Source organism: Ictidomys tridecemlineatus, chromosome 1 (assembly GCF_052094955.1).
Source record: "Ictidomys tridecemlineatus isolate mIctTri1 chromosome 1, mIctTri1.hap1, whole genome shotgun sequence".
Lineage (NCBI taxonomy): Eukaryota > Metazoa > Chordata > Mammalia > Rodentia > Sciuridae > Ictidomys > Ictidomys tridecemlineatus.
This window is the reverse complement of record NC_135477.1, coordinates 31,619,933-31,633,602: the sequence shown is the minus strand read 5'-3', so window position 1 is coordinate 31,633,602 and position 13,670 is coordinate 31,619,933. Positions and strand designations below refer to the sequence as shown.

The window sequence follows — 13,670 nt, the reverse complement described above, 5'->3', positions numbered from 1 at the left end:
CCTTTATCAGATACAACTGAAAAGTCATGTGGTCACACTTGACATGAAATGTAGACTTTGCAAAAATTACTTGGAAAAATCACCAAGTAAATGACTTACTGCAGCCTTCATCATGTAACAATAGTAATTGCTGTACAGGAAGAAAGGTCTTATTTCCTGAGTTAACTGACTACAATATAGTAAAGGCCAGTAATCAACAATAAATTACACACTATAAAATGAAAAAAATATGGCTTATTAATAATTTAAAAATGAATTTGGTGGTAACCACCCATGCACATGTTGGACTCACTAGAAAATATTTTTATGTCAAATATCTCACATATCCTTATAGATCTTAAGAAAACCATGTACAAAGAAGTAAAAAAAAAGAGAGAGAGAATATATGTATGAAAGGCTCAGAATATCAATGAAGAGAAACTAATGATAAAAGGGAAATGATAGACATTCTGGAACTAAAAATGCAATAGGCAAAAAATTTATCAGACATGTTCAACTGCAGATTTGAAGAAGTGGAAAAATCAGTAGGAAATATGAAGACAAGACAACATAAATTACGTCGTTTGAAGAAATAAAGAAAAGGAAACAATAATGAATAGAACCAGACCAGTGGAATTCCACCCACTGCAGCATATTTCAAATTATGGGAAACCCATACTGAGAAGACAGAGAAAAGAGACAGAAAACAGTAAAAAACATAATGACCACCATCTTTCAAACTTAAAGAAAGTGATGCATCTATACAGGCAGGAAGCCCAATAAACTCCACAAAGGATATAAAAGCAAAGAGATTAGTTCTGAGGCATATTTATTTAAATTGTTGAAAACCAAAATCAAAGAACATTGAAGTCAGCAAGAGAAGTGAGTCATCATATCCCAATAATCTTCAATAAAAGTAAAATGTGTTTTTTTTTTTCAGAAAACATTGAAGTCCAATCAACCTTGGACTAGGAAGATAAGTGCAGGCTAAATGAAGACATGAAAAAAAAAAAGAGCTGAACAATCACTGGAACTAAATATCCCTTCTCAGAAACTGTAAACAAACTTATTAGCCCAACTGACCAAGAACAAAAAAAGAGAAGATACCAATGACTAAATGCAGAAATGATAACTGGGATTTTGCAGAAATAAAAAAGGTGAAGTGAGATTACCATAAAATACTGTGCAACAACAACTGAGAAAATCTGGATACATGGAAAAGCACCAGGAAACACAAATTACCAAAGTTGATTCAAGGTCAAGATAGAAAAAGTGACAATCACAAGAAGTAAAGATATTGAATTCACAATCAAGAAAGATGTGGGACCATATGAGTATACTGGTGAATTCTATCAGTCTACTCTTTCTCATTACACACAACTATTGATATGATCCTACCTATCTGAGAGTCACTCTTCTGTCCATCACTGCAAATATGTTAAGATCTATTTCAATATGAAGAACATGCAGGTAGTCCATCTAAGATAAGCTATTCATTCCCAAGCTCCCAAACACCATGTGCAGGATGAGCTCTATCTTCATGTAATGACATGTTGTTTTATGTTTTGTTTTTGGTACCAGGATTGAACTTAGGGGCACTTGACCACTGAGCCACATCCCCAGTTCTATTTTGTATTTTATTTAGAGAAAGGGTCTCACTGATTGCTTACTGCCTCATTTTTGCTGAGGCTGGCTTTGAATTCCTGATCCTCTTCCCTCAGCCTCCAGATTATAGGCATGCACCTCCGTGCCCAGCCATATTTTGTGCATTCTAACTTGGTTGGGTATTATTGTGTCTCTATATCTCTATAGCTATGTTCATACTTTGATTTCTGCATTTGCTATTGGTATCCTCTCTTCTTGTTATTGAGTCAGTCTAACAGATGTTCTATGGGTTAACTCTTGAAAGAATTATGTTTGCAGTCAATTTATCCTTGGCTAAATTATTTTTATCTAAATAATATGTTCAAGAAATTCAATTTAGCCACATGGTGGTACATGCCTGTAATCCTAATGACTCAGGAGGATTACAAGTTTAAAGCTAACAACTTAGGCCCTAAGCAACTTAGAGAAACTCTGTCTCAAAAACAAAACAAACAAGCAACAGCAACAAAAAACAACAACAAAAAAAAACTGGGATATGGCTCAGTGGTTAAGCATCCCTGGGTAATCCCTCCCTGGGAGAGAGAGAGAGAGAGAGAGAGAGAGAGAAAGAGAGAGAGAGAGAGAGAGAGAGAGAGAGAGAGAGAGAGAGAGAGAGAGAGAGAGAGAAATTTTATGTTTTCCATGATACCTCATGGAGATTCATGCATATCTATGAAAAAACTACTTGTTAATCATATTGTCCTGAACTTTTCAGCATCCCTGGAAAATACACAACTGTTTAAAGACCCACAACATGCTCAAGCAATGAAACAACTGAGCTGAGGTTCACACTTTACCGTCTTCATTTTTATCAGGAAATAATCAATGAAGTCTCGAGGATTGTTAACATCAAGTGATTCTTCATGTTCTTTTACTTTCTCCAAAAGATAATTTTGCATATATTTTACATTTTTAAAAAGAATGTTGTGACTCCCTGGAAGACAATTGATGAGAGCAGGGAAAGTATTGTAGATCTGTAAGAGAAAACAACAAAATACTTAAAAACAATAGTGAAGGAACATGCATGCACCATGTAACAAGCCCTGGTAAGAAATAAAAATTATGTCTATTTATTTATTTATTTATTTCGGCTTTTGCCAAGAATTGGTGCCCCATCTGCTGAGGTTGCTCCAACTTTCTACACTCAAATCCTGGGTAGCAGCTGCAGATGCTTCCTATCTTAAGATTCCAGAGTCTAGTAGTGGTGGTGGAAGCCAGAGTAGAGCAGCAGAGTTGGGTCTCATCGTCCAAAGCTAGTTTGGCACCTGGCATATTCCACCCAACCACCACCCACCACCTTGTTCACACTCTAGGTTCTCTGCCCTCCTCTGTGGAGTTGGAGGCCAGAAGACCATGGAAACATATCTTTGTTCCTCTTTCATGTTCCTTGGTCAGGGAACTGCTACCAAACCAGAGAGATGCCACCTTCCCAGAGCCAATGCTGTTGTCATTTTTGATTGGTTGATTTTATAAGATAAAAGTATACTTTATCCATGAAAAAAAAGCATCATGGAAAGCTCAGAAATTCTTGGGATTCTGGGAAGGGAAATTTCCCACTTCTTCCACCCACCTCCCTGGCATCACTGTGGAGGAAGAAACAAGAAGCTTATCTGATCTAGAAGGAAAGAAGGGCAGGCAGTGTCTCTCTCCTCTGGGGCTGCCTGGCCTCCAGATGGTCAGTTCTCACCTACCTTCGGGTTCCTTGCCCAAGTCCCCTGTGGAATGCAGGCATGGTACTGTGGCAGGCACTAAAGGGCATGTCAGCTGGTGAAGACAGATGGTGGTGGCAGCAACCGAGGGAGGAAAGTGAGGAAGAGGGAAAAGAGTGGAGAGGGAAGAAAGGAAAGGGGGGCAAGAAGGAAGAAAGCCAAAGAGGTGGGACAGCACCAAAGGTAGAGTAGGGAATTGGGAGATGGTATACACTCACTAGGTTTCCATCAACTCTTGTCTCTGAGTGTGTCTCTGTGCCCTTCACTTTTCTTTATACTTTCTCGGTATTCTCATTAGAACAACCCTAGCCCCCACACTAGGATCTCACTGTCATCCCAGTCATTCAAACAGAAGGCAGAGAAGGACCATTACTGAATGAGGGCTTGGCACTCCAGAGCATGGTAGAGGGACACATGGGGAGAGGTGGCCCATTGGGCCCCTGCCAAGAACTGTTTGTACCTGGTGTACTGGGTGAAGGAGGTTTGGAAAGAGCTAAGATATGCCTGGGAAAACGGGTCTTGATACTCAGCTTGGTATGCAGCTCAAGGTACTCGGGTGATGAGGATGAACTATACTGCCTCAAGGATCAATTGGTCTATTCCTTCCAGCTACTGGAGGCCACTGGTCTTGCCCACATCCAGCATAGGCAGTGGAAATGGGGTTCCCCTCAATGAAATGGGCTGGCTGAGAAATAAAAGCTAAGAAAAATAGAACAACGAAAAAACCCCCACAGAACACAGAAAGTAGTTTCAAAAGTACGGGCAGGATGGGCAAGTTGATCAGATGGATTGAGCTTATAGACCATGGCAAAATGAACCCCGCGCCTGCTTTACTTATATTGAGAAACATTAAAGGCCTTCCATAGAATGTTCTTTACCAATAAAGGTTAAAGGTGGGCTGCTCCATTTCTAACAGGTTACAACCATCTCTAGAGCTCCTATGGGGGAACTTTCCTAGCAGAGCAGAGATAAAAGTGATAAAGGTCATGTGCATTGGGCAATCTAGTTCTATGGGAGAGATAGTTCCCAAATCTAAATCTCCCTGGCTTCATGCTGGGAGAAGATCCTCAAATACTTCACAGATGGATTTCCACATATTCCCCCTTTTTATTTTGCAAATGTAAATGATGAGCTTTATTTCAAGTTCCTGGGTTCTTGTACTGAGGGTGCAACAACCTATTATCACAACAGAAAAGAGAATTAGTAGCAAACATATTATTCCAATAGTATACCATGAAGAATGGTTTAACATGTTTCCAAGATGGTAGCCATTTAATTTATAAAGTATTTGATCAGCTAGAGATGCAGGGCCCATGAGATTGATCCTTCTTTTTTAAGTATACTGGATGCTCTGATGTATAACCATGAGGTTTTAAGCTATTATTATTGTTATGCCAAATATCCATCAGATAATTTATAATTTTTTCCAAATTTCATTGGGAAACATAAAATTTTGACTGTAATAATACAGGCTTATTTATATTTAGCATGGCATTTAAGCACTAGTTTGAATTTGAGAGTAGAAAGCTTATTATTGATATCTATAATAGCTTTTAGAACAATCAATTTAGTTGTAAACTCTTATTAATACTTACCTGATTGCATAGGACTTTAGAAATATCTTGAGCTTAGTTAGATAACATTTTTTACAATTTACAGGATATCTATTATCCATTTTTTATTTCTATATATCCAATAATTAAAACATAAGAGGATTAAATATAGGCTCATGGGCCACAGCAGGAACCCTCTTTTTGGTTCCTGCCTATAAAGTTAGATATGGGGTCATTTGTAAGATGGAGAAAATGAGGCAGTAATTAAAAGCCAGAGATCTTTTTAAATATCATCTTCCCTGAAGGTTAGAATATTATCAATGAAATTTTCAGGGGTCATAAATCATGAGAGAATGAATTATGTCCATAAATATAGTGAATATGAAGACAGATATAAGCCTGAAAGAATACACTAAGATATATAGGACCCAAATTTTCACCAAATAAGAAATGACTATTATAAATCCAAATGCAAATTATTGATCTCTCTAGTATAACATCAATTGGTTTGCCAGGCTTTAATTTGGCCTTGATTATATGGCTGTAAATAATACCCAAACAATAGGGAATAATCTAAATCATATAGATTTTTAAAGAATCAAAATAATAGTATATCTAACCTTATTTTTATATTTTGAAAATTGTTTTAGATAACTCAATTACATTTATAGCTTCTTAGATATTTTACCAAATTAAATATGGTTGTTTGCAAATTTAAGAAGTAGAAGTGAAACACATTTAATGGCAGTATTTCCATGTTAAGCCTTCTTGGCTTTAGACTTTTTATAGGAAGTGGCATCTTGATGATTGCCTTTTATCAATTTTTGAAGGTTAACGCAAAACTTATTTATCACTATTAAAGATTTTATGTTGCACTGGCAAAGCATTTGTATATCATATTAGTTTAGGAGAGATGCCAAATTCTATTTTCAAATGATTGGGGCAGTAAAATATTTGTAGATATTCTGTGGAAATAACTGGCTTGTTATGAGAAAATTCTATTTCAATAATCATTCTATTTTTCTTTTTAGTTGTAGGTGGATACAATGCCTTTATTTTTATTTATTTATTTTTATGTGGTGCTGAAGATCAAACCCAGTGCCTCACCCACATTAGGCAAGTACTCTACCACTAAGCCACAACCTCAGCCCAACAATCATTCTATTTTAACAACCATCCAGACTTATAAATACAATATTAAGTTCTAAGGACCAGTATGAATGGTTTGTCTAGGTCCCTCCTATGTTGTTCTTTCCTCAAAAGATACCATTAAATAGCCAATATGTTAATTATGGGACCAACATATAGTTAGGTTCCTACTGTAGCCAGTATGATTAAATCTAGTCACATGGATGGGTGTAATATAAGTATATATATGTAAGACCACCCATCTATGAGTATCATTAATAAATACTAGGATGGATTATCCTGTCTACATTGTAAGGGACATTAGAGGTGGACTTGAGGAAAAGGTCTATAGAAGTCTCTATAGATTTCACTTTTGTGATAGCTCACAAGGTCTACATAGCTATAAACACTGTGGTTGAAGATTTACCTTCTTGTATAAAGTTTTTTGGCCATTTCCAAGATGGCTGGTTTAGAGTCTACCCTTTGAAATCTGAATTATCCCATTGTTCCATGTGTTGCTCAGCAGTAGTAAGACTTTTAGTATCACAATATAAAGTAATTTTTAAAATAACTTTGTGAAATTTAGCAGGGACATGTAGGATTCTGTTTTCCCCCTTTTTAAATTTAAAATTGAAGAAAAAAATGGATATAAGAGTATCATTAGTCTTAATTGTAGATAGTGACCTAGTATAGTCCTATGAACCAACCTAACTTTAAATGAACATGGATGGGTATCTGAACTTGGAATTATGTGAGAAGCAGAGTTTTAACTCATGAGAGGTGGCCTCTATAAAGGTATAAAAGGCATAAATAGACATCTTCTTGGAATAAAAAATACATATGTTTAGTGAGCATAGGAATTTTTTTTATTTATCACTAATAATAAAAAATGAAATAGAACAATGAATACACTTTTACTTACCAATTTAGGAAAAAAAATTGTTATAGTAAAATCTAATGTTGATCTAAGTATGGGGAATCAGTACTTTAAATATTGATGAGTAGAAGTGAAACAGCAGTATTGTTTAAGACAGTGATTTAATAAATTATTTAGTAAAATTTAGACACTAATATGGCATTGACCCAGCAATGACATCTCAAGGGACTTATGCTAAAACAATCGTTATGCATAAAGATATAGCTGTAGGAATATTTTTAATAATTTTGATTTTAAGGTAGTAAGATTAACTCAAGTGTTTAACATAAGATTTTGGATAAAGAAACTATATGATAGAAATTTGACATTGAATTCACATTGTTAAAAAGCATTACTATGTATAGTTTAAAATGATTTTATAAGTTTTGAAAATATTAAAATGAGCCTATATTTATATAAAATATGTATATCTATATGTATAGAGAAGAGTTTAGAAGGCTAAGTACTAAATATTAACTGTAGTTCTCTACGGACAGTAGAATTTTGTGAGATTTTTTTATGTACCTTCTTAATTTTTGTAACAATGGGTCTCTTGGCAGAACTTAGGTAAGGTGTTTTAATCTTGAAATTAATCTCAGTTTTTCATATAAATTTCAGTCTATAAACTTTGGTATATAATCCTTTGGGTCAATATAAAGTAGTTGACACATTTTAATGTTATATCTAGAATATGAAATAGACAAATTCAGAGAACCTCTAATCCCTTCTTGAGACAAGGTCTTAAAACATTTTTATATTTTATAATGTTACCCTTTAAATAAGTTAGTGTCTCTCAATTATCTTTTAAAAATAGAGATAAGTTTATTTCCTAGTGTAGAGACTAACATATAATAAGCTATATATTATATAATCATAGAAGAATAAATCATTTGATTAGATTTTTAATTATTTTGTTATTATTTTATGAGTTGGAAGAGACCATTATAAAAACTTTAGTCGTCTCTTAAACCTATACTTTAAGGATTTGTATATTTAGGAAACAGAGATACTGATAGACCCAACCTGATCTTTTCTTAAAATGGGGAATCTCGCCACAAAACCATGAAAAGATAATTTTGGCTTTACTATAAATTACCGCAAATTCTGAACCTACTTGGAATGCCTGCCAGTGCCCTGAACTCACCCATGTCCAATTTTCCCTGACCAGATAACAACCCTTTCCTAAACTTAGTGATGCCTCATAAATTCTGGCCTTCCCTGGCCAGATAATGACCCTCTCTGAGTCTCCAAGATCTCCATAAATTCTGATGCCGGGGCCAGCAAAAATGTAAACTTGTGTTATGCTCCTCAGAGTGTTGTTATCTGTAACCCCCCTTTGTGTAACTTTTTGGGCTATAAAACTGGGCCGCAAAGAAGCCTCGCGGCTGTCCTTGGCTCCCACGATTTTGATGGACAAGGCAGCCCGGCCGGTCGAAATAATAAGCTTGCTTTAATTTGATTTTAATTGGAGTCAGTGGTCTTTTCTTGCATCCTGGTCTAACAATACAATTGATATATAAGAATTAGAATAATTATAATAATTATCCTGATGCTTTTAAATCAATTAAATTTAGCTTTCAAAGAGAAATTTGAAACTTGGAACTCAAGATGGTATTTGAAAATATTTACCATTCAATCAAAAATGTATGAATCTTAATTTCTTAAAAATTAGCGCTTTTTCACAATTTTTAAAAAATGTTTATTTTTTAGTTGTAGTTGGACACAATATGTTTATTTTCTTTATTTATATGTGGTGCTGAGGATCGAACCCAGGGCCTTGCACATGCTTGGCAAATACTTTACCATTGAGCCACAACCCCAGCCCCAAATTAGCTCTTTTTTAAATAATAAAATTTTCCAGGCATAAGAGATTAATTTGTATTTTGATTTACATTAGCATGGTAATATTTGATCTTAGGAAAAAGGCTTAAATAACTTTGATTGTCTCATGTACTTCTAACCAAGTTAGTTATATATAAACTTTTCCATCAATTCAAATATCACCTATTTAGATCTTTCTGTATGTAACTTCTCTATCTTTCTATTATTAAAGCCTTTAATACATAAAGACCTTTTTACCCAGAAATATTTTCTGTCTTCTTTTAGGACTCTCTAATTTTTCTTTCCTCTCTGTAGAAACATTTCTTTCTTTCCTCTAGGATTCTTCTTTTTGGACATATTTTGAAACAATTGTAAATCTTTGAATCTAGATAAATTATTGTTTTTTAATAAGAAGAAATATTTTAATGGAAATGTAGCCAGAGTTTTTGGACACCTTTGTACTAAGAATTATATATGTTTACCATTTTATGAAAACATAAACAATAGGAGTTAAGATTACTTAATGTTAGCATCTTAACCTTATTAGACAATAAATATCTCTTGAAATAGGCATTTATATAATGAATTAAATTATCCTCGCCTTTATCTTTAACTGTAAAAGGCGGGGCATTGGGTAAATGTACATAATAATATGAGTTATATTTCCTGTTGAAGAAAAACTGTGAGAAGCAAATAGACACAATGTTAATTATCCTATAAATTAAAAATTATGTAGATTATTTAACCAGCTGGAAAAAATATGTATTAAGAATGAAGACATTGTTTTTTTTTTTGTTTAATTACCCACTTTAAATTGAATCTTATTAAATCACGTGATTTAAAAGTATTTTGATCAATTTTTATTTTACTTCAAATATTATGAGTGCACTTTTTATTTATGTAAACTTTGTCATTATGTAACGCAGTTAGAATAGAAATCTTGTGCGTATGTGTAGAAATCAGAAGATTTAAAAATCTGGTAATTACCAAAACATATAAGATATTTCAGATATTGCAGATGTCAGCATTTTATTTTCATAATTGTCAGATTTATTCCCAATAACATCCGTGAAGAAAAAAATAATAATCAAGAAGCTTTTTAGAATTATTATTGTTAGAAAAAGTTTTTACAACTCTTCCTTAGTAGTGTAGTTATACAGAGAATAGGAAATGAAGTTCCTTGGACAAACCTGTTATTGGGATTAGGATTAGTTTATGTAACTCAGCATGGGTGGGGGGGGGGAGTTAAACACAAGGCTGCTATTAAAGACACAGGAATTTGTTGGCTTGGAATTTGTAAAATAACTTTTTTGGTTAGCGAGCATTTCTTTGGAAAAATGAAAGAACATTTTGTAGCTGGACTTTCCTCTTTGAGGAGCAGCATGCAACACGCAGGCTTGGCAAAGCTGGAGGGCAGGCCTGGAAGGCACCCCCAGCCATGGTGGGAGGCACTGAGAGAAAGCCTGAGAAAGCCTTCCTAGCCTGCGGGAGGCGGGGCTTGGAAGAAGCCGGTGCAGAAAAAAATTTGCAACGTCGCTGCCGCCTGTCCTGAGCCCATACTTCCATGTGTCCCGAAATCTCGCCTGCAGCTCTGGTTCCCACCCTGCGCGCTGGCCTGTCTTGAGTGCTTTCCATGTTTGTCCATCTGAAGTTAGAATATTGGTAGTCCTGGCTGGTACCCACCTGCCAGAACGACCACGTTGGCCCCAGGTGCCACCAAGCCAAGAGCTGCAGCAGCCATGGCCGCTGCCGATGCCACCGCTGCGGTTAGGTGTCTGGCTCCCTTTCCAGGGCTGGTGCAGCAGCTGGTCCACCTGCCTGTCTCATTCATGGCTTCTGAGTCTGTGGCCCATTTCTTCTATGGACAGATTTCTCCATGTCTGCGGGCTGGCGTATGGACTTTTTTAAAAATATCTTTTCCCTTTTGTTTTATTATTGTCTTCAGAATTGCAAAACAGATTTTTTTCTCTGAAGAAAAAGAGTTCTCCGTGTTTAACGTCCCATGATAAAAACTTTCCCCTCTCCTCTCTCCTTATACGAATCCACAATATGATAATCCATAATACCCACAAGGGTGCTTTTTCTGCAAGAGAGGGCCAAACTCTCACTAGTTACCTTTCAGTTCCACACCATGGGAAGTTCTCACCTGCATGCTGTGCAGGTAATGGAAATGGGGGTCTCCTTGGTGGAATGGGCTGGCTGAGAAATAAAAGCTAAGAAAAATAGAATGACAAAAACAAAACAAAATAAAACAGAACAAAACAAAAACAGAACACAGAAAGTAGGAAGGGGAGGGAGCTGATCAGAGGGATTGAGTTTATGGATACACTATGGCAAAATGTAGCTCATGCCTACTTTATTTATATTGAGAAACATCAAGGCTTCCATAGATTATTCTTTACCAAAAAAGGTCACAGCTGGGCTATTCAGTTCCTAACAGGATACTCCCATCTCCAGAGCTACTACGGGGGATCTTCCTAGCAGAGTGGAGATAAAGCTCATGTGCATTGGGTAATCTATTGCATGGGAGAGCCATAGATAATTCCCAAGGCCAAACCTTAATCTCCCTGGCTTCATGCTGAGAGAAGATCCTCATGTTTTTCACGGATGGCTTCACACACACTGGTGGGGCCAAACTACTGGTCTTGTTGGCTTTCCAGGGCTGACTTAACCACAGACCTGGTGGGTCTGTTTCTCTCTCAGCCAATGGAGGTGGAATTCCAGAGCCACCTGTTCCTCTATGTCTTCATTTATGGCCTCTGAGTCTGTGGCCCATTTCTTGTTGTCTAAGATTTGCTGTTCAATCCCTGATTCCTCCACTCTCCAATGCTTTTACAGCATTCTTCAGGGACTTCTCTGCGGCCCCTGGTTTGAATGATGGCAGGCCAGGCCCCACCCCAATGGTGGCCTCGTTAGAATTCACCACTGAATTACAGTGGGTATTCTGATGATAGTTGAAGTGGATGGGTTCATTCTCATTTTGATGGTTAGGTGCTGTGCTATACTGTACAGCTCCCTCAATGGTTATACATGTCTGCTCTGACCTGCAACACAATGTGGTTGCCAAGGCAGCTATTTTTCCACTTCCGGTTGATGCAGGTAATAAAGTCTTCTGTGACACAGTTGGAAAAGTAGTTAGCATTCTTCATCAGGTAGTCCACACAGTGCATGTCTACAGCTTCCTTCAAGTCTTGGTCTCCACCTAGCTTGTGAGCTACAGTCTGAAATAGGGCCTTCTTCCTTCATCTGCTTGATGTTGAAGCCTTTCTTGTCCTGTGGGACCTTTTCAAACCAAAGCTTCTGCTGCTCAAAAGTAGCAGGGTCTGTGGCTTCCATGGGTGCTGAAGCTGCTTTATCCACCTTCACTGTTGTAGCTCTCCGCGATCTCCTTGGGCTCTGTTCTGCCCCATCAACTGCACCAACACTGGTGCTTGACATCAGAGCTTGCTGTGCATGGCCCAAAGTAGCAGCTATCCATGCCCACATCCACTGTGTCACCCAGAGCACTGCCGTGACCACCTTGGCCCCCAGAAAGAGGTGGTGATGCCTGTTGTGGCCAAGGACCTGCCACTGCACAGGGCAGCACGACCAGCACCCAGCAGTGTAGAGCACTGGGAGCTTTCATTAGGGGTCCCTGGGATGGTGGTGAAGCCCAGAAGGACCGCTATGACACATGGGTTGCTGTTGCTACCAACCCATTTCCACATCCTCCACACCTCAGTGACTCCTTAATGGGGTGAGGTAGAAAGGCAGTGACTTCTTTTTTTTTTTTTTTTCCTAAGTTGCTTAGGGCCTCACTGCATTGCCCAGGCTACCTCCAATTTTGGATCCTACTGCCTCAGCCTCCCCAGTTGCTGATATTGCAAGCCTGTCTTGAATTGTAATTTTTATTGTAATCATGAACAAATTCTCTACGCTTATAGAATGATTGATGAGAGAACCTTGGGACCAGAGAATAAAAAAAAAAATGGTAACTATTTTCTAAATTCTTAAGTGACTCCTCTTCTATAAAGGCAATTTTTAAAAGATATTCTACATAATTTTTTCCACAATTAAAAAATATAAGAAGACCTGTATTAACATGATTCACATTTTGTATTGCTACAAACGACATTAAGGGATTTGGGGTTATCTTATGGAGAACATAAAGCTCAGACACGGGATGAGTGTTTCAGAAATGGAAGGAGCTCAAAGAAACTAAGAAGCTCAGTTGTCCATGAGAGTGGTTGAGCAACTTGTAAAGACTACTCACATATTAATTCAGTAGAGTATAGGACATGCCAATTTAGCACAGGATGAAATTGTGAGTTTTTATGATTCACAAACCATAAAACCAACCATTTTGTCATCCCTAACCCAGTGATCTTTTTAGCTAGGATGGCAAACCATACTGAACACCCCTCCATGAACTCAGTGATTTCTCTAAGTTTCTTTGGCCCTAATATTCTCCTGCCTTAAAGATATCCTCTTCCTGTGTTGAGATATTCCTGCCAGGTATGTGAAAGCTCTCTAAGTGTAGATTATAGAGCAGGTCTTGTGAGCAATGTAAACTTTCAAAATGTACCAGGATGTCCACTGAAAGACATGGTCATCCTTTGGGCAGTCATCAAAGTCCTTATAGAATCAGAGCTTCTCAGATTTACTAGGATATCCATGGGATAATGGACTAACAGACTTGAAAGCAAGCCATAGATGTGCACCTTCATTTTCCTGAGTGTTGAATAAGGAACTCAAGCACCTTTCCCAGATATTCATACATGATGCTCTAGGCAGGACAGTGGAGTCAAAACAATTAACTTCACCTCACAGTCATATATAATTTTGGATATATCTGGAAAAAAACCATAAAACAAACAAACAAACAAACAAAAAAATAAAATGAACTACAAGTGTTTTCTTAGGAATAAAGTAACTTGTCCT

At 37.0% G+C, this 13,670-nt stretch overlaps 1 protein-coding gene and 1 pseudogene across 1 annotated transcript in view; both read right to left on the bottom strand.

Moving 5' to 3' along the window:
* The window catches only part of LOC101971054 (cytochrome P450 2C9), a 35,095-nt gene that overhangs the window by 12,419 nt on the left and 9,006 nt on the right, over window positions 1–13,670 (bottom strand). Inside the window, exon 5 of the mRNA XM_005333700.5 lies at window positions 2,421–2,597. Coding sequence (XP_005333757.1) covers window positions 2,421–2,597 — 177 coding nt within the window. The remainder of the gene's footprint in view (window positions 1–2,420; window positions 2,598–13,670) is intronic.
* Window positions 2,604–13,667, bottom strand: LOC144374983 (OTU domain-containing protein 5 pseudogene; annotated as a pseudogene).